Genomic DNA, 20,522 nt, shown 5'->3' with positions numbered 1-20,522 from the left:
CCATATTAATGGAGCCCACTGTTCTTTAAGACTTTACTGAGGTTAAAGTTAATATCCATTTGAATATAAATAATTGTATTTCTCTGTTTTTCTTGTTTTATCAGATAACATTACAATAGTCAAAATCAATTACGAACAATATATAAAATTGCTGGAAACTTTAAGTTTTACTAATAATTGTGTGGGTCGAAGGGTAGCCAATGTGTTCTGTTGCTCCGCCACAACACGTTATCTCTCTCCAAACTTTTAATTAAATTTGATAGTCCTGTGGATCTCAGTATGAGCAGTGGTTGATTCTGATGTTTGCGTCCGAGGGAGGGCAGGCTTCCCACTCATACACAACGACACAACTAAAAAATATCACAAAGTTGCCTTGGGGCGCAGTCATGGATAACACGCCCTCCTTCCTCTATACCAAAGCCATTTTTTCTTTAAATCTCATAATAGTGTCCGGAGACGTGTGTTTAAACTGACAGTGTGTTCACCGTACACATCAACATCAGTGATGGTGTTTTTAATCCAGCCAATCAACCTTGGGAAAAGACAAGTCATGTGACCCGGACCCGGAAATCCTATAGTTTATTTTGGCAAAGCTTTCAAATGGATGTATAATGAAAGAGCTTTGCGGTAAGCGTGAGCCAAGCAAGCATACATTTGAATACTCACATAACCTGATAAGCAACCGAATATCTCCGTCAGATTCCAACCGCAGCAGTGTCACTGACGGCCACCGAGGTACAATATACATTTTAATTGCGTCGTTTTTGTTTACAAGGTTTACGAAATATATCGATTCGATAAAAGCTTGTGTGTTAAATAGTATTTACTCTTACCTGTGTCCCAAAGGATCATTTGTTCATTTGGGACACAGGTATTGACCCTATTCCACAATGTCTGTCTATTTCCTGGTGACATACCGTAGGCTACTTTATGTTGTGCCATGCTGGGATGTCAATTTAATATGTTCAATTTCTTGATTAGTACTTTTAGAATATCGAATTATTACCCAACTGTAAGAACAAATTTCGTTTAATGAGGCGTACGACACCCACACTAAAGCTTTTTCGTCGTGGGGGGTCTACACGTTTACAGAGTCGTAGCCAAAGGTGGCAGCACATCTCCGAAAACTGAACTCGACGTCAGGACGCCAAACCCTGAAGGCAATCTACGGCGTTTAGACCCCCGGTGGCTATTCGAAGCAGCACTTTATTAAACGTAAAAGTTAAAACCAAACTCTAAAGCAACTTATTTTGAATAAAATGATTTAGTGGGTTACATGGTAATAATGTTTTTCTGCCCTCTCCCCTTCATAATTCAGTGACGTCCAACATGTTGTCGGACAGCAACTCCTTCCTAAAGGGGGTGCTCCTTGGAGCCCTCTTCTGCTTGGTGTTGGCATTCATTGGCAGTTTTACCCCCAGTTATTCTTTCACCGAAGAGGACAACCACCAGCACCATCATGTCAAAGCGCCCAGCAAAGACGAGCTTCGAGGCCTGACTGAGACTCAGATGGAGCAACTAACCGAACAGGTGCGAGTCTATTGCCTTATTATGGTCCATCCTAAGGTTCTGCAGCATTGGGCCACAGTCAAAGACACCTGGAGCAAACACTGTGATCAGGCAGCCTTCTACAGCTCAGAGGCCTTCAAAGAGCTTGAGGCAATAGACCTAAAGGAACCAAATGAATGGGCCAGACTTCGCAAGGCTCTCAAACATGCCTTTGACAATGCCGGGGATATCCGCTGGTTTTTTATTGCGAGACCTACTACATTCGCCATCATAGAGAACCTGAAATACCTTGTGCTGGCTAAGGATCCCAGTGAACCATTCTACATTGGCCATGCTATGAAGTCGGGAGAGCTTGACTATGTTGAGTATGAAAGCGGTATTGTCCTAAGCTATGAAGCTCTAAAAAGGCTTATGAACGTGTTTCAGGATGGTGAGAAATGTCCAGAGACTGAGAGTAGCCTGTGGAAGGTCACTGAGGAGAAGCAGTTGGCCATATGCCTCAAGTACACTGGAGTGTTTGCAGAGAACGGGGAAGATTTTGAAGGAAAGGGACTTTTTAATAGCAAAAGTGTGGAACACCTCATCACTGAGAGCCTTCAAAACAACCCCTCTAATGTCGTGGAGGGCTGCTGTTCAGACCTGGCCATCACATTCAGTGGAATGTCCGTGAATCAAATGCAAGTCATGATGTTTGGCGTTTACAGACTTCGTCCCTATGGACACAATTTTAACGACATGCTGCTATTTCAACCTCCTGAGGGTTCGGACAATGACTAATCTGTTTTCTATTTTTTTGGGCCTGAACATGGAATGAAGATTTCCATGTCTTTGTTAATGTTTTTGGGAAGGTGTTTTTTAATTTACTTTTTACAAAGGAATGGTGGATTGGGATAGGTTTAGTATTTAAAGCTGATTTTAAAATTGATCCCAATAGTCTTTTTCTTAACAATGTGATCAAGAGTATGAGAATTGTTGTGAGCATTGTTCTTTTCTGTGTGTTCCACAAATCAACAATTGTAATTACATGCCTATCGACATTTATAATAAAACAAAAAAGTGGTTTTCATGCCAAAAGTATATTATAAGATGTATATTTTTCAGTCTACTCAACGTCTAGGCATACAATTGAGGTAATGATCTGATATTGTCCCACCAACATCCTTTTACTATTTTAGTGGGGAATAAATTGATGGGTCAGCAACCTTTGAATAAAACCAGAAATGTTATTTTATTAAATACGAGTCCTCAGACTTTGACCTTTCTGTATGCAAGGGTACTCGTAAATTCTATTGCCATTTCAAAATGAGTAATGCTAAACTGCGAATGAAAATAAAAATACAAATGTTGATAACCAGTGGCAAAAAGGCCTACTTATGGTTTATAGCCTCTAATGCATAGCAACTCTTTATATATATATAGTCCCTGTCATATGTCCAATAAACATGTTTGGCATGTTCTTTTATCCATCTTTTACTCCTCGGCTTTATCCTAAAATCATCCATTTATATTAATGAATTATGTGTAGTATTATTCATCACCTTTTAATATATGTACCAAAGGGCTTCACAGACTGTAGCTAAAGGTTAATCAAATAACATGGCTAAACACCAAGTGAAAGGAGATGTAATGCAGGATTTTATTATTTTTGCATTATGCTTTGATTCAATGCTTCCAGCAGGTGACACAGCTAAGTCCATTGGTGTAAACAACTGACTGGCAGCTCATTCCCGCACTATGACAAGCTCCATGCTGTCCAGGGCTACTGGTGGGGGGTGGGGGCAGGCGGGGGATAATGGTGACCTCACTTGTACGTCTTCATGTGCCACAGTCCGTCGTTAAGATAATGAACATTCTCAATTCCGATGCCCTTGTTGACTTTTTCTCTGCCCGAAGAGTCAGGAAAGATGAAAAAGAAAGCAGACGCAAGTTCATATGGTGCAGAATATGATCGGAAACAGCATGGTGGGTCTGTTACAAAAATTGGGTTTGTACAGGTGTAATGTCTTACATGCTCTCTGCGGACATCTTCATCACTCCAACACAAAGTGCATGTTGTTTCCCCTCTGCCATTATGGCCTATCGTCGACCATTAAAGACAAACGTCAGTGTGCGAGATGAAAACAGCCTTAAAATAAAATATAATCCAAATCCAATATTATATAGCACATTTTAACGTAATATCCAACATAATATAAAGAATAAGAACGTTAAACCCAGGAAAATTGGGTGGTAGCCGCAGAATTACGGGAGGGTCAAACTATTTAATTGATAATGTGCTAAAGAACTACAAACAAATGGCAAACGCTATATCTGTAATAATCTGGATTTATACTTAACATAAATAACTTACAATTGTGGCAACTACAACATTTCTAAATAGATGACGGGAATGTACACTATTGAGAAAGGATACAACCACTGTGTCTGAAGCTGCTGGGTAGAGTTTGGCACCTGGTGACGTCAACCCAGGGCACATGATATTGGCACCACTTAGGACAAATTTAATAGCCCCTTTGTCTACTTGTTGATGCGGAAGGATAAAAGGATCTGTAACATACAAATCCATATCATTAACAACACACATCCATATTAGGCACAGATTATTGAAACTATACCAATAGTTACATTTATGTAGTAGTCTGAGAGTTGGGTAGAATGGTCCTTCTCTTTGTCTGAAGAATAGCAGCTCTCCATTCACTGTCAGGATTTCAATGTGTTCATGGCTAGAGAATCAAATGACAGCAAAATTAGGCAGTATATATATATGGTGGGAATCAGCTATAGGAGATATATATGGAAGAAGTTAGTATAATAGCACTAGTTACCATCTCACTATTTTGACAGGATCTTTTTTTGGCATAATATGGTTTAGCCATGATTCTATATCAGGAAACTGGTCCAGCAGTTGGTTTTTTATTCCTTTGATAACTGAAGTCTTCAGCTGAATGCAATTGGAAACGTTTTCCTTCTCATCAAATCTAAGGGAAGACATGAAAGACAGATGTTGTATTCAACTGCAGGAGTAACGCAAAATGTGATGTAGTCAGATCAGTTAAGAGCCTATTAGCCTTGATATCGGATCCCGCATTAATCTGGAGACTAGATTAACCCCATGACAGAGGAACATTTTAGGCCATATGACGGATACTGCTCATGCAGATCAGAATATATAGTAACATGGTCCGCAAAATTACGCCTATTGTCATACGAATAGCATATTCATGGCGGTTTCTCAAGAAAAAGAAAGACAGGCTTTACTCTTGACTATCGGCAGTGATAAATCCTTTGATTTCTTTCTGTTATTACCATGCATGTAATGTAACGCGTGTTTAGGTTGAAACGGATAGACAACTATACAGCTGTAACAAAGTTTAACAAGCTTGTCTCCGGTTAGACGTTCTCCAAATAATATGTCAAACAGTAGACCATACTTTAGGGGCTATGTTTTATATGATAGTAAACAATCTAGGTCGTTAGCAAAATTATTATTTTCCTTAATGAAATGCTGCGCATGGTTGTCATTGGAACGATTCTGCTAGTGGATCCGGTTAGCTAGCCATTTAGCAAAAGCAACTTGATAATTAAACATGAACACCTTACTTTTTAAACATCCTCGTTGGTCGTTTTCACTGTGTTTTCTCCACAATGTCAGCGCTTGTCTGTACCTAGTCTGCCGTTTAAGAGAAAATACAATGTATTAAAGAAATACAATTCATCTATGAAACCACTCCAGTGCAATTCCACGCTTGTTTCCTCCTGAAGGGCCACGATTACGTCATTTTGCGACAGTTTCGTTGCATTTTACGGCATATGCGATTACTCTATTGCAGTTCTTGCATGGATGCAATGAGGTCTTCTGGTTGGGAAGATAAGTTTCATAAATTCGGAACGTCGTCCACCCAATCGCGTCATGGAAGTCGTTTGATATTGTTTTAGAGCGTTAATGTGTTTGACCTTTATCGTATCATTCGTTAGGTTTTTTACATTTTAAAATACTACCGGGTTGCATTTGTTTGCCTTTCCCATACAACTTTGCTCTATGGTCCTGTCCAACAGTCTCGCCGTATGGTAATCGTTCTTCTGCAACCAGCCAGTGAGAAAGCAAGTCAGGCAGGTGTTTTCAATGTAGATATTTATTACAGCAAAAAATATAAATCCACTAACGACATACTTTCAAGCACTGTTGTAATCATACTCATTTAAATCGACTTCACCAGCCTGAGATAATTAGTAGACAATTTGTTCGTCTGAAATAGGCCTACACTATAGTCAAACCAAAATTATAAAAAATCTATTAAACACAAACAACATTCATTATAATTTAGTTGGCTATTCTCGTCATATAGACACAACATTATTTTCAATAGTCATATTAAATATTAATTAATATTAAATAATACAATTTAAAGTGCTGAAGTGAAAATAACATTTTAAAGCCAAACGATTTAAAAATACATTTTATATCCAATACCTTCACAGTGTAGATCAATTGTCAAAGGGGAAAGTGTACATACCTTAAAATGTCAAGGATCTAAGGTTATTATGACAATAATTTCATTTTTGAGATTTTATTTCAGGGGGGGGTTGTGTTCATGCAGAAACCATGCTTTGAAGCCACTGCTTATGAATACATGTGAAGGTAGACCTCACGAGGAGTCTGCGATCTTTTGTTGTGGTGCATAGTCTTCTAATTCAAATTCCTTCCTGAGGTTAAGGAGCACGCAGATGGAAGACTAAAGAAGCTATGAAAAGAGAGAAAAGCCATGTCAGCCATTTGTAGAACAACAACAATCGCAGTACGCTGGCTCACCTACCTAATAACATGAAGAAACACATACAAAGTTAAACCAATTAGACTTAATATCATACGCAAAATGTTGATACTGTGAATTGGTATCCATGTATAGGGTATTTAGTTTCACTGATGGAGGGGATTCAAGGATGGTCTGACATCTTTTGGGATAAATGAGGGGAGATATGGAGAAATGAATTAACAGAGTGATGAACAGATGCATGTCTTAGTTTCATCATTCTTTATTTGAATGGAAAAGCAAATAAGTTATTCCTTCCTATTGTTAAAGTAAATTATTAACTCAGTGACAAAGCTCACATCGTTGCAGTTCATACCTTCTGAAAGACAACATCTTTAAAAAAAACCTTACTCACTATCAGGTCAGAAAATACATGTAGTGTATTAAAATGAACTATGTACATTACAAAATGTATTTCTCTAATATAGCTGAAGATAAATCAACTTGTCCATTAATGTTATTGTATCACACTCGGTCTTACTATTACAGGACACTGAGTTAATTCCACTACATTAGTGAGTTATATAATATAAATCTGTAATAATCAGTAACATAACACAAACTCTGTTAACCCTAGCCCTTTTTAATGCTAGTGCGATTGAAGCTGTTGTTAGCTATAAGACAAGAGAGTATTTTAGTTGGGTGCTTTGCATTGTGAGTAACATCTCCAAAGGCAGACAACTGCAAATTGGCGGCATGAACATAAAACAACACAAGCGGTGTTATGATAGCAGTCTGTGCTTCTGTTTTCACATATCTAGCAGAGTCAGCATTAGGGACACATTGAATCGACTGTTCATACCTTTTTTGATCCATAAGCTCACAGTGGCTTATGGCCAATTTAGCTCACATACATATATTGCCACAGTGTTTGTGTGTCTACACATACAGCGTCAATAAGTAAAGTCAAATATCAAAGTCTTTTCCCATGCTGATGAAAGACACATTCCTGGTTTTCCTGGATGACTGCTCCATAAATCAACTAAAAAGAGGACACAAAACAAATGGCAAAAACATGGTAAATATGACAAAAATAAAAAAAATGAAGACAAATAGGGGATGTTGATTTATGAATGATATTTTACAAACCACAATATTACAAATATACCTATACTACAGTTAAAAAATAACTACAAAACATAAGGAATAACATCATCCCATAACTGATCAATCGCAACATAAATTATCTTCATTAGACTATCTTACTATATTTATCTAAATTATGCATTTATATACAGGCATGTACAAATATTTGATAAAGTGGCAATCTCGAAGATCTCCAAAGTTTCAGGTAAGTCGCTTTCGCCGAATGAGGTAAAACAATGGTGATTGAGCCTATGGCCCACTGATAAAAGCCCTTACATTGGCAGGATTTCCTGCCACGCATTCACAATCACAAGCACCAAAGGTAGTGACACAGTTTCCATCACCCAGGTTGTTCCACAAGAGAGGGTAGGTGGAGCTACTGCAACCGAACCGTTCTTCAACTCACTTGCTTTTTTTGTCGCCATAGTTGCAGAGAAGTAGAATGAAATGGAGAACTTCAAGATTGCCACTTTAATGTAATGAATGTAATGCTAATGTATTTTTTGCTTATTTAGCTTTTTTGCATAATCTTATTTTCATATACGCTGTCTTTATTGATAAGGATTGTAGCATTTTGTAATAATAAAGAGTAGAACTGGTTGGAGATGCAATCTGCCAGGTCAACACACAGAGATATGGGCAGCGGGCAGTATCATGCAGGCTGTGACCCCCCTACAGAGTCACGATGCACCAAGTCAGACTCAATCTGTCCCAAGTATCAGTGTCGTAGCCAACAGGGCTACTGGTATGATAATGCTATATCCCTTAGTCACTCCATTCTCCTCTCACTTCAACTCCACCCAGACCATGCAGTAGTAACACAGAGTCATGACTTAAAGCTAGGGTAGGCAATTTGGGTAAAATAGCCGGAATACGCTAGATTTCAAAATGAACCAACCGAAAAAATAGCACCCCTCCTTTTGGACCGCCCTGCAAAGCCACTCCCTTAAATCACATGACTAGCTTGCTATCTTTAGCAATAGGTCTGCTTAGCCTTCTGGAACATTTTATGGAAGACTAGCGCCTGCAATGAGTGCACAGGCGCTAGCAAGTAGCCAATAGACAAACAGGTAGGCCATCCAATCATTTCATAATGGTCAAATTCAATTATGCAACAAGCTTATTACAGGCCTTTTGCAGCCACAGATGCAAAATAATTTTTCCTTTGTCAGAGATTTTGATTTGTAAATTGCTTTATGAAAGGAGAACTCCAACAAATATGACAAAAAATGCTTTAAAAATCAATGTCCTACCCTAACTTTAAGGAATGGGTTTGCTGTAATGCTTGCCATGTGTACTGCAAACACTTCGAGAATTAAGTTAAGTAACTTTTAGAGAACATCTGCACTGCAAACCTGCTCCCAGAAGTCATTAAAATCCCGTCACCACCAACAAGAACAACCACCAGAGCAACACCAACCAAAACAAAGGGGACTTACTTCTTCTTGTCCTTATCCTTCTTGAAGGGCTGCTGGGAGCAGCTCTGTAGGGCCTGACCCATGAGAGTCTCGGCCGCCACCTTTCTTCTGTTGAAAGAGTTCATCTCCTCCTCCAGCTCCCGTCTCTTCTCCTCCAGGTTCCTCTTCTCGTCGTGGTGCATGCGCTTCAACTGCTCAAACCTCTCATGCAGCTGGAGAGGGAGGTACAACATAATGCATGAAAAATTCAAGCATTTCTTACGGGCAACTGACGGCTTCACGGATGGATTGATCCGTCTACGGGCCACGCGCCTACCTCTCTTTCCTTCTCTTTCAGTTCCGCCTCTGTCTCTTTCACTTTGTTGACAAACATCTGTCTCATCTCCTCCTCCTTGCGCTGCAGCTCCACCAGGAACTCCTTCCTCTTGGTCTCGTAGGTCTGCTGCAGGCTGTGGGATACATACAGAATCAATACTTCCAGTCTTGAGTTTGGACAAAGTTTAGACACAGTTTACACTGTGTCCAATTTTTTAAATGTCCCAACTATTCTAATTCATACAGATGTTCAGCTACTGTCAATAGATAAAGTATTAGATATTGTGATTACAATCTCTGGATGTCTTCCCACCGAAGCTTCAACCCCACCCCTTGGCTTGATCTCACCTGAAGGGCTGGCTGTCTGGATCTGTGTCCTTGAATCCCATTTCCTCCAGTTTGCAGCGACGGTAGAGCTCATAGTGGCGCGCGTGCGTCTGTTCTCTTAGATCCTCAATGTTGACACGAAGCAGCATTTCCCTGAGCTTCACAAAGTCACAGTGGCTCTCGTTCTCCACTGTAGGAAAATAAGCAGACATTCGGAGTGAATTATATAGCCGAGAATGTCGACTTCACAGTTGAATGGAAAATTATCTAATGATTATAGGTCCATAGTGAAGCCAAAGGTTTTGTTTAACACAGTGGTACATACTCACCCTGTACTGATCCCCAAGGATAGAGCCTCGCCCTGACCATCTTGTTTCCCACTTTCACCTGTTCGACACTTCCAATCACAGCAAAAGGAAGATGAGCCTGTTGGTAGACAATTGCAAGACCGTTGAAGGAGAGGCCAGCTCGATGTATCCCTTGTCTGAATGGCATACTGTCAGGAATCCTATTCCCTCTGCTGGACGTCAGAGGCCAACTTGGAACTCTTTACCAGTAACTGACTCGTAATTGAGGTAACCTATTTTGCCTATTTAAACCCAGCTCTGGCACAAGTACAGTGCGGTTTTGAGAGACAAGTTCAGGTGCTATTATTTGCATCCTTTCCCCTCGCTCTCTCGCTCTTTGACTTTGAATTGAATTGGTGGGACTTGTATAGCATTGTATTGTATTGCACCAACAATACTTTTGTTTTGCTTTTGGTATTTTCGTTTTATTGGAGAAAAGATTGAAATTGAACTGATTTAAGGTCAAAGCCTTGGATCAGAACACTGCCCCTAGTGTTAGCGGGGATCCATTTAGTGAGACAGAATTACACAGGCTGTTTACTGGTATGCACAGGAAAAAGGGTTTAACATGACATTACTTTTTTACCTCAAAAGAAAATGTCCAGAATGAGTCTATGTTGTAGCCCCTGATTCTGTGGCTATGTTGACAATAATTATATATAATTCTAATAATTATAATTATAATAATTAATAATTAATTATATAAGTAGTAATAAGTAGAGTATTTATTTTGATAGAATATTAGCAATAATTATTTGTTTTATGTGTGTGTGTGTGTGTGTGTGTGTGTGTGTGTGTGTGTGTGTGTGTGTGTGTGTGTGTGTGTGTGTGTGTGTGTGTGTGTGTGTGTGTGTGTGTGTGAGAGAGAGAGAAATAGGGTCATGCTTACATTCATAGTGGAGTTGATCTCCGTGACAGCTTCATCCTCTGTGGGAAACTGGTAAATCTGTACTCCGTTGCTCACCAGTTCACTCATGATCTTAATCTTGAATTTGTGCAACTCGCTCTTGGAGATTGTGTCAGCCTTGGCAATGACAGGGATGATGTTCACCTGCATAGGAAAGAAATATGGAATTGGAAAACTTAAAAGAAATATACTTAATTGAAATGAATGAATAAAATTCATTATTAATAATTAATTAAACTGTTTAGCCCCATTAACTTTTTGGGGTAATGCCGGCCTAAAATGACATGCCCAAGTTAATGCATATCTGGTTTGCATCCATGAAGTTGGTATCCATGAGAAGTTAATGCATGAAATGACAATCAGGCAGTTGTGACTGTGCAACTATCCCTTTCTCAGAGTAAGCTAACATACAAAACCAATTAACAGTTAAAAAAATGTTGTGGTGGTGCTAAATTAACCTTGCTGTCCAATTTCTTCATGGTCACCAGATCCAGGGACTTGAGAGAGTGGCCGGTCGGGGCTATGAAGTACAGGCAGATGTGGATTCTGCTGTCGTGGTAGTTGTGCAGGGAACGCTTGATTTTCATCTCCTCCTGGAGGAAATTTTCAAACTGGGTGTCGATGTAGTCCACAATGGGTTTATAGCTGCACAGTAAACAGAAAGCTATGATACATAAATCACAGATAACTCAGCTGTCTCGTCTTCATCCACATTATAGGTTAGATTCCTGTTCAATGTTAGCTTGCCTTGCAGTTTGGGCAACGTTTTACAATCTCACAACCTAGAACCTCTGCTGCTACTGCAGCCTTGCAACCCAGAATGTCAGCCCTTAGTCATTATATTTCAGAACTCTGAAATGAGCTTTCATCGGTTAAACAAAATCATTAATCTAATGTACATCAATGATATTAATCATTAATGATTTCAAAAGTACCGTAGAAGGTCACCTCTTTCTGATTCCTTTAGCTACTCTGGATCTATATATAACATAGACCTTATACAGCCAATGCCCTGCACTCTGTTCAGTTATGCATTCAGTAGCTTGCAGTTTGAATAGGCTTTTCCTGCCTCCAATTTTCATTGTATGCTTTAGCCTTCACTTACAAGCCTCACTTGTAAGTCACCTTAGATAAAGGCATTTGTAAAAGGTGCTGTAGGTGAGATTTAAGAGCTATAATTTAAGTGTGATATGTTAGAAATAGCCATCCGCATAGCCATCCGTCAACCATTAGTGTTTGAAATGTGTTTTGAGAATATCAGTCTGAATTGGCTCATTATTGTATGAGCCACTTTAGATCACATTAAAAGTCTTGCACTCTTCCTCTCTTTTCTGCTCTCTCTTTATTTTCACAACTCTCAAATCATATCTGGCACATTTAAATGACTAAATGTCAATGTAAAATATTGTGTTATTTTTCTAAATGTGTTTAGTACTCATTCCACTCAAAAAGTAAACAATACCTTTCTTCTTTGTTGATCTGGTCTCCAAATCCGACAGTGTCCACGATGGTCAGTTTTAAGTTGACGTTGCTCTCCTGCAGGTCATACGTTTTGGGGCGTAGGTGGACATCGTGCAGGTAATGGCTGGCTTCGTCACTCTCAAATGTTGTGTTGAAAAGAGTGTTGATTAATGTTGACTTTCCGATCCCTGTCTCACCTGTAGAAAGCAATTTACACTTGTAAAAAATGAGGTGGGCCATGCTTCCAAGCAATTCTGAAATATCTTCATCATGTGACATTGCATCTGTATACAAAGAAAATAATGGAAGAAGTTATCCTAACAATGTGGTTCAAATAACATCATATTGAATCAGTTGCATCTTGTTTACTTCCGGTGCTGTCTGTTTGCAGTGTTTGTCCTATTTTTTACCTTTCCTGCTCCACTACCACACATTTAGTGGGTTGTCTGTGTTTCTTATGGATATGGATTTTTTTTTACAATGTCCATATGCTCAGAGTCTTGTATTTTTATGTTTTAAGTATCTCATGTTTATGTATAGTGTAGGAAATTTAAACAGGCTATTTGTTTCTGTGTGCATTGCTCATTTTAATTGTGTGTTGAATAGAGTGACTGGCTGCCTTTTTCTTTTGTGATTAATAAAGTGTCTGTCTGTCTGTCTGTCTGTATTTCCTTTTAATGGAATCCAAACTTGCCGACACAAAGGATGTTGAAGCAGAATCCTTGCGAGACTGCCTTGCTGACCAACTGGTCCGGAAGACTGTCGAACCCAACATGTCCAGCCAGCTCCAGGCTACGCTTCTCTTCATTCTGAAAAAGATACAAATGTATTGATGTACTACGTTCTATTGACTGAATACTTTCTCCCATCTTTTTGGACAGTTGCTGCTTTTCTTCCTCACAATTACTTTTAGTGAACGTGTACTTCATGGCACACCCTTGTGCCTCCATGTCTTTTATAGTGTGGTATAGACAATTCAATAAAATAATTATGTCTGACTAAACAGCTTACAATGCAAGGCAGTTAAATACACTTTGTGAAGTGAAGTAAGAGTGTTATTAAAATACAACAAATAGATTGACAACATTGACACAGCTTCAATAAGAGAATTCAATGTTGAAAAGTTTTGCTGAAAAGTCTGTGTATGGGATGTATGGGACAATAGATGGCCCTAAAATGAGTCTGATTAATTTGTATGCTTGGTAGATGTTGCTCTTTCTTTTGCCAGATACAGGCTGGGACAAACAGCATTCCCATTTCAGAAGATTTCACACAAGGAAAATGATGTGCTTGATGAGCACACACACACACACACACACACACACACACACACACACACACACACACACACACACACACACACACACACACACACATGCACACGCATGCAAACAAAGAGTTCTTTATATGGATGTTATTTGACAGGGTGAGAGGGTACCCTTACAAGCCCTCTCTACTCACACACCGTGTGTGTGTGTGTGTGTGTGTGTGTGTGTGTGTGTGTGTGTGTGTGTGTGTGTGTGTGTGTGTGTGTGTGTGTGTGTGTGTGTGTGTGTGTGTGTGTGTGTGTGTGTGTGTGTGTGTGTGTGTGTGTGCATGCATGCGTGTGTGATTGTTATCCTTATTTTGCAAAACCAAACACCCTTGACTGAGACCCAAGAAGCACACTTTATGATGTCTTGAGCATGATTAATCAAAGTGAGACAGCAATAAACTCTAAGTGGTGTTTAATGTAATTGTCTCAGTCCTTAGCAGAGGCGATGCTTGATCACACTCCACTCTGCCGCCGTCTTGCGTTGCAATGTTTATGCTAACAGTAATACATGAGTATAATTACCGTTACCATTAAACATTAACGTTCTAACAACCTAAGCACCCTTGTATTTTTGCTATAGTCGTTTGTTTACTGCCTTTGGCCTCGTTATGGAAGCGTAATGCGTGCATCCCGTGAGTAACCCCGTCTCAAGGCGCTACAGTGCATAATTGACCTTTACAAAGTCTTATTTAAAAATGCATTCAATTAACACACCGAGTTCAATGCATAGGCTGCTCAACACCAACATAACGATGCCGCCGCATGACATGCACGTCAGACCAGCCACGATAGGCTAATCCCCACCTAGGCACCTGAACGCTATAATAAACAAGCTATAAACCCCGGTCTATAATAGGTCGCAATGAGATGACATTTTTTCTACGTAAGCCTAATGCATAGGCCTACGCTGAATAATATACACATCGGGGATACTTACAGCGAAAATATCTATTTCAGTGGTCGCCATCGTCAGACGCCGCAGGAGTATGAGGGACTTTACGAGGAGCTGTCTTCATCTGAACGGAGTATGGGAAGGGAACGGCTTAATTCATTCAACATGGCCACTTGGTGGCAACACCCCCTCGGTGCTGGAATGCACGATCAATTTGCTCATTGAGAACTATGGGGTTGGGTCATGATCGCCGCACCAATAGGGTCAATCATCTAAATATTTTCGATTAAAAATAAACACGATTCCCCCTTCCAATTATTGTAGGATACGTACTTTTGAGTCAAAGCATGAAAAAATAATAGCGGCTTAGTGAGGCTTATGATAGATAAATAAGCACGCGCATTTGGGTGTAATGTGCCGTGGACGCGCACGACGTAATTGTGTTTAAAGAGGCCCCGGAAACAGCAGGTTGTTGTGGGGGACATCTCCCACTAGTACCGGGAAGAGGAGGGGGCGGGACTGGGAGAATTAATTGTATGCGGAGCGGGACGGTCGGTGTGGCCCGTTCTGATTTTTTTTTCTCCCGTTATCATTTATTTTAGGTTGTTATATGAAAAAATGGCTTTGAATCAGGACAGCATTTTAACCTTTTTATTGGAGCACGGCGGCAAGGTGACAAACGCAGAACTGCTGAACTGTTTTAAAAGTCAAATACACTGCGGCGATCCCGCGGGAAAGCAACACAATAGGGACTTGTTCAAGAAGTTGGTGAACAGCGTTGCCGTGGTCAAACAGATCGACGGTGTCAAGTTTGTGGTCGCGAAGAAAAGATACCGGGACTTTGTGAAAGGAGACGGCGAAGGGCTGAAATCGGGGGACGGTGGTGCCCATCCAGACCCATCACTGCGGGCCGCTGCTTCGCCCCTCCACAGCTCCGATCAAGCCGAGTCTGCAGAAATGCTGCACGACCTACAAAACAACAATGCAAGCTATTCCTTCAACTTAAGCGGTGAATGCAAGGATGACACCATATATAATCATTCCGAGGCCATGGCTCTAACGATGAATACAAACAGCAGCAATGACAATGAACAGTCGCTGAAGATCCTTAATATTTCAAGTGATCATGTGTGTATAAAAGGGGAAAGCGGTGCTGTCTTTGCTGTCGTGTCGGTGAGTTCACCCCCTCGTACCCCGATACGACCTCATGATTTAAGTTCGGAAACGCCATCTGAGTTTACAACTCCAGATAAGCCATTTCCAGTAAAATCCCTGTCACAAACAGTACCAGTCGTGAACCGCTTTTGTCAAATATTTGAGAGGAATACACACACCTCGAAATCTTGTGAAAACTTAACGGAGTTGATGTTAAATGGCCAGGGCTCCCCCACAGATACGGGGTCCCAAAGCTCCATTACGAGAAAAGTGGACGATTCAGATTCCGTTCCTTTGGATCCAATCGCTCACGAGTGGCTGGTCAAGTGCAGTGCAGGAATGTGGAGGCACGTTTATGGGTTGCTTTTACTGGACACACAGTTGGTGAACAAGAGAGACTTCTTGTCTGGCTTCACGGCCCTCCACTGGGCTGTAAAGGGGGGCAACGGCGAGATGGTGCGCAAGATCATGGACATCTCCAAGAGCAAAGGCACCTGCGTGGACGTCAACAGCAAAACACACGGAGGCTACACACCTCTGCACATCGCAGCCATCCATGGTCACGGTGACATCATCACTCTGCTAGTTCAAGGTTACGGAGCCAGGGTCAACGTTAGGGATAACGCTGGGAGGAAGCCCTACCACTACCTGGGGACATGTGGGACGTTTGAACTTAAAGAGCTTCTGGGTGGAAGGCAGAGAGACCACTGCAGAGAACCGTCCGAAGAGGAGGAGTACAGAGTGCTGCTGCCTAAAGGCCTGAACACCATCAGTAAACTGTTTCAGCCCCACATGGGGCACCGCAGGAAACACAGACACCAGCAGCCACCAGGCTTAGCTGTTTGGGATGGCTTTTAAACAGGATTGTAAAACAATTGGGGTCATCATTCAACAGTGTCAAACTTCCGACAAATTGTCAGGGGCCTCATTTCCAAGCGGATTTGATCCATGAGTCAATTTTTAATATTGTAAAAACATGTGTAGCTACTAGTACTTTAGTTTGTATAAAGAAATATAAAAATCTTTATTCTTGTATACTAATATGTACATTCTTTAAAGATAACATTGGAATGGAATATGTGGAAATGTGTCACCAGAGGTGATTTTCTTTACTCGTTTAATCACTATCGCAAAAGTTAAACGATAAGTCGTAAGCATTTCCCTACAACAGGGTAACGACTCTAACTCAACGTTATTCACTCATCTATCTACTCTTTATTCGAGTCACAAAGGGGATATTCTAGAGTCTGGATTAACATGGGAGGTATGTACTGGTGGGTTGGTTGGTGTGTGGAGGCAACTTATGCAAAGTAGACACAGACTGGACAGTGGAATGTTGCTCTTTCCTTACATTATTTCCCATTCCAAGGAGCAAGGAAAGCCTCTTCTTCTAAAGATAAGATAATATCAACTGTCTATTTTTCAGCTTTGAGGGAATTAGTCAAATAATAACATTAAGAAGGTAATTCTTTAAACAGGCAATTCGTTTTAGCCTGAACAAAATATGTGTTAATTTATAAGAGATAATTTATGCACTTAAAAGTATTATAGCAGGATTATAGACCCTGAACACACACCTTCTAGGTAGCTTTACTGTTCTCAACCAACACTTTGTTGAGGTTGAGGCCTGCAGAGCCGGTGGTGAATGCTGACATGTGAAAGCTCTCTTGAGAGTGTGTGCTGATGGCTGATTTATCCTGTGGTCCTTGATTACAAAATACACCACAGGTGTGCAGCCTCACCCAGCCCCAGAGTCTGATCAGCCTGCTTCAGGCCAGGAGAGGCTGCACAAACCCGTAGACCAGCCATCAAACACATGCAAACTCCACCAATATGGAGTATATATAATTGTATACATATATACACACGTTTTGGTGTACAATATAAAATAAAATAAAATAAAATAGACAAGCAGGCACTAGACTGTATTTGTTGGTTTGCTTTTATTTTGAATTATTTCATGTTTGAGGTAAAATATACAATTATTTTATTAAAATAAAATGCAGCTACCATTGAAAACTAGACAAATATTTAAATGGAAATAGCCAAGTCCTAAGCTTAACAAACTCTAGAGGACTATAGAGGGTTTATCGAGTCTACAATAAATATACATTTAAAAAAACAAGAAAGTCGTTCAAAAGTGCGTGTGGGTGCACAGAGAAAGTGCTTTTTCGTATGAACCTAAACCAATAGTTTGGCTACTGCTTCCGGTAGCGTTGAATTGATTGCAGAGTCAGACACCTGACGTAGCACATGTTGATCAACGACCAGCGTGTTGAAGTTGACTCAACTCTCCCAGGATTGTAGCTCCGAGTTGAAGGCATTGGATATCAAATAATGGGGACACAAATGTTGATGTCGACTGTACTGAATTATTTTAACAGCATACTACTATTGCACATGGTTTTCTGTCACTGCGAGTTCAGCTCTCCCCATGCCTCGTCCAACGCAGAGCACACTTATGACGGTTACAGCCAGTATCCTTATGAAAACATCTTCACCCCTTTGTTGAAAGCCTTGTCGGAACACGGCAAAACGCGGTGGAACGCAGAACTTAAGCAAAGTGTGAAACCCGAGCACAAGTATATGAAGTACATGGTAGAAGTGCACAAGAAGTCAAGGGGTCAGAGGAGCTTGGACAGCAATGACCTCTTCAATACGTTGCGTCTGATAAAGCCTCTGGAAAAATGTCTAGACCAACGGAATGGTGAGTAGCCTATGCCTATGTCAAATATTTTCTTACATTTTGTGTGTATGAAAGTTGCCTTTTATACATGTATAGGAATGTTATTGGCAACACATTTTGGAAGGTTACCCACTTTAGTTTCACCAATCTGCACCATAACGTTTGACATGAGGGGAACCTCCTTCCTTGTTGATAATGAGTAAAGAAGTTATATTCTTAAATTAAGGGGTCAGAAAAAAAAGTCAGTTTCTTGTGTTTCTATCGTCCATTTCTCAGAGATTTCAATGCAAGACTTGTCCTACAAACTCGATACAGTGGGCGACAGAGAGCAGCTTCTGAAATCCGTCATGCTGTTCTCGTTTGACCATGACGTGGCAGCTCCTAGCCCCTCACTGTGCTACCTCAACATCAAAGAACGGGAGGATGCAAACCAGTGTCACTTGTGTCCCAGCACTGACCACCAGGTGATGTTCACAGTTCACCATGCACACACTCCGCAAGGGAAGAATTGGGTGGAGGTCGACATCACGACCCTCCTGCTGCCGATCTTGAAGGTCCACAAGAGGACTGTCAACCTGCTCGTCCAGCTGAATTGTTCAGAGGGCCCGGGCCCCCTTGGAGAAGGAGGGTCTTCAGCATCATTATTCCCCTCGTGGTCTCCGCCTTTTCTTCTGTACCTGAATGATACCAGCAAATCAGCGCGTCAGAAGTCCGCCCCTCCTTCCATGGCAGGTCAAAGGTCACCGATGGACGAGCCACTCTCATCAGCTGAGAGGAGCGCGTTCAAGTTGCAGCAAATGCTCCGGCGCAAGAGGAGGCTGAGGAGGGCACCTCTGAAGACCAAAGGAGCCGGGCAAAGCTTGGATCTCCAACTCCCCGAGCTCCTGCCGAGCTCAGAGTACCCGACCAGTGACTGTGCCTTGTATGACTTCAAGGTGGGGTTCAGCCAGCTCAAGCTGGATCACTGGATCGTGTTTCCCCCCAAGTACAACCCTCGCTACTGCCGAGGGACCTGCCCGAGCACCTTGGGCTACTTCTACCACTCGCCCATCCACACTATGGTGCAGAACATCATATACGAGAAGCTTGACACCACAGTGCCCCGGCCGGCGTGCGTTCCCTCCCACTACAGTCCCCTCAGCGTGATGATCTTTGAGGAGGACGGATCCTACGTCTACAAGCAGTTTGACGAAATGGTTGCCACGAGGTGCACTTGTCGTTGACTCCCACAGAACGTCCTACTTTCTTGTACACGCTTGGCAAATTGTTCTCACTACACCCCTTACGTTATGTTACCATAAATGTGTTTGGATACTTTGTCTAGCCTCAGTGAGTGCAGGACTATCATTGTGCATTTAATAATGTAGTGATTTACGTAGATCGAGTGTATAGTGTTAAAGAGGAATCTTATCCAAAATAACGAGATTGCAGTTATTGTTTAAAAGTTTAAAACTATTTAATTGATACACTTTATCCCACTGAACTGTAAACGTTTGTGAAATTTTGTTTGTTTTATGTTAATTTATTTTTGGGTGAATGGTTTATTATTTAACACAATGTAACAGTTTGAGGTAACCCTGTTCTGACAAAATATGAAATTGAAGTCCCAAACCTTTTACATTTCCTTTTTACTTCTGGGGATTACAGACAAGTTGTTTGATCTGCAACTGTCAATTTTAATGTCCAGAATCCAAAGCTGACAAAATGAGGCCAGCTGAACGTTTCAATGATGTATAACTTCTGGTAATCAAGACCACCTAGGACATGTTGCATGTATAGAGTTGTACCTGTAAATCCATCTGACCATTTATTCAAATTCCATTCCTTCAGAGAAAACATGTGCATTGAATGTTCTTTGTAAAAAAAAAAAAAAAAAAAGGAAAGGAAATAAAAAGAAAAAGGGAAGCAGTATCGTCGTCTGTGCCTGTGTACATGCCTGTGTATATTTTCAAACAATATGTTGTAAAATGTTTTAATTTTTGAAGAATACCATCGTTCAATACGACTGCACCTTTTTATATATGCCTGAAAATGTAGTTAATCTCATGCTTTAACATAGGTATTTGGGAGGGTTAGCCCTGCCTGTTAAAATATTTGTGTGGCAGGTTATTTTAGATTTCGAAGGATCCGTTTCATGACATAATGGTCTTTATCCACATTGGCATGTTTAAATGTCAATGGGCATCTTCATAGTAAGAATCCAAGCATTAGAGAATTCCACAGTAATGATATAAAGTATTTTCTCACATGCATACATATTGTGATGACGTGATTTTGTTTCTGCTAAATACGG

At 40.7% G+C, this 20,522-nt stretch overlaps 5 protein-coding genes across 8 annotated transcripts; 3 read left to right on the top strand and 2 right to left on the bottom strand.

Annotated features, from left to right (window-relative positions):
- The first annotated feature begins 594 nt into the window (after positions 1–594).
- c1galt1c1 (C1GALT1-specific chaperone 1) lies at positions 595–2,952 on the top strand. 2 transcript variants are annotated; one of them, XM_084469372.1, is made up of 3 exons: positions 595–735; positions 1,093–1,215; positions 1,319–2,952. In XM_084469372.1, the coding sequence occupies exon 3, from the start codon at positions 1,330–1,332 to the stop codon at positions 2,284–2,286; it is 957 nt and encodes a 318-aa protein (XP_084325498.1). In that variant the 5' UTR covers positions 595–735; positions 1,093–1,215; positions 1,319–1,329; the 3' UTR covers positions 2,287–2,952. The 2 variants fall into 2 exon arrangements, with proteins under 2 accessions (XP_084325498.1, XP_084325497.1); XM_084469371.1 differs by lacking the exon at positions 1,093–1,215 and having other exon boundaries at positions 601–735.
- A 169-nt stretch (positions 2,953–3,121) lies between these two features.
- Positions 3,122–5,271, bottom strand: mcts1 (MCTS1 re-initiation and release factor; the record flags this gene model as incomplete). 2 transcript variants are annotated; one of them, XM_084469202.1, is made up of 6 exons in its annotated part: positions 3,122–3,392; positions 3,518–3,585; positions 3,923–4,056; positions 4,135–4,232; positions 4,335–4,487; positions 5,110–5,271. In XM_084469202.1, 6 exons carry the CDS (start codon positions 5,118–5,120, stop codon positions 3,311–3,313), a joined length of 546 nt encoding a protein of 181 aa, XP_084325328.1. In that variant the 3' UTR covers positions 3,122–3,310. The 2 variants fall into 2 exon arrangements, with proteins under 2 accessions (XP_084325328.1, XP_084325327.1); XM_084469201.1 differs by lacking the exon at positions 5,110–5,271 and having other exon boundaries at positions 4,335–4,501.
- An 844-nt stretch (positions 5,272–6,115) lies between these two features.
- Positions 6,116–14,479, bottom strand: LOC311345038 (septin-8-A-like). 2 transcript variants are annotated; one of them, XM_084469400.1, is made up of 10 exons: positions 14,434–14,479; positions 12,876–12,990; positions 12,183–12,378; positions 11,179–11,365; positions 10,703–10,864; positions 9,796–9,892; positions 9,488–9,656; positions 9,141–9,273; positions 8,846–9,036; positions 6,116–6,251 (listed from the first exon to the last, which is right to left on the bottom strand). In XM_084469400.1, exons 1-10 carry the CDS (start codon positions 14,461–14,463, stop codon positions 6,197–6,199), a joined length of 1,335 nt encoding a protein of 444 aa, XP_084325526.1. In that variant the 5' UTR covers positions 14,464–14,479; the 3' UTR covers positions 6,116–6,196. The 2 variants fall into 2 exon arrangements, with proteins under 2 accessions (XP_084325526.1, XP_084325527.1); XM_084469401.1 differs by lacking the exon at positions 6,116–6,251 and adding an exon at positions 7,029–7,302.
- A 527-nt stretch (positions 14,480–15,006) lies between these two features.
- On the top strand, positions 15,007–16,401 carry sowahab (sosondowah ankyrin repeat domain family member Ab; the record flags this gene model as incomplete). Its single annotated transcript, XM_084469327.1, has 1 exon — positions 15,007–16,401. The coding sequence occupies one exon, from the start codon at positions 15,007–15,009 to the stop codon at positions 16,399–16,401; it is 1,395 nt and encodes a 464-aa protein (XP_084325453.1).
- A 1,479-nt stretch (positions 16,402–17,880) lies between these two features.
- gdf9 (growth differentiation factor 9) lies at positions 17,881–19,452 on the top strand (the record flags this gene model as incomplete). The annotated part of the gene is made up of 2 exons (XM_084469251.1): positions 17,881–18,250; positions 18,506–19,452. The coding sequence occupies 2 exons, from the start codon at positions 17,881–17,883 to the stop codon at positions 19,450–19,452; spliced, it is 1,317 nt and encodes a 438-aa protein (XP_084325377.1).
- Between the last annotated feature and the right edge of the window lie 1,070 nt (positions 19,453–20,522).

This window comes from Micromesistius poutassou (genome assembly GCF_964030765.1).
Source record: "Micromesistius poutassou genome assembly, chromosome: 6".
Taxonomy (NCBI): Eukaryota; Metazoa; Chordata; class Actinopteri; order Gadiformes; family Gadidae; genus Micromesistius; species Micromesistius poutassou.
This window is presented reverse-complemented; position numbering and strand designations above follow the sequence as displayed.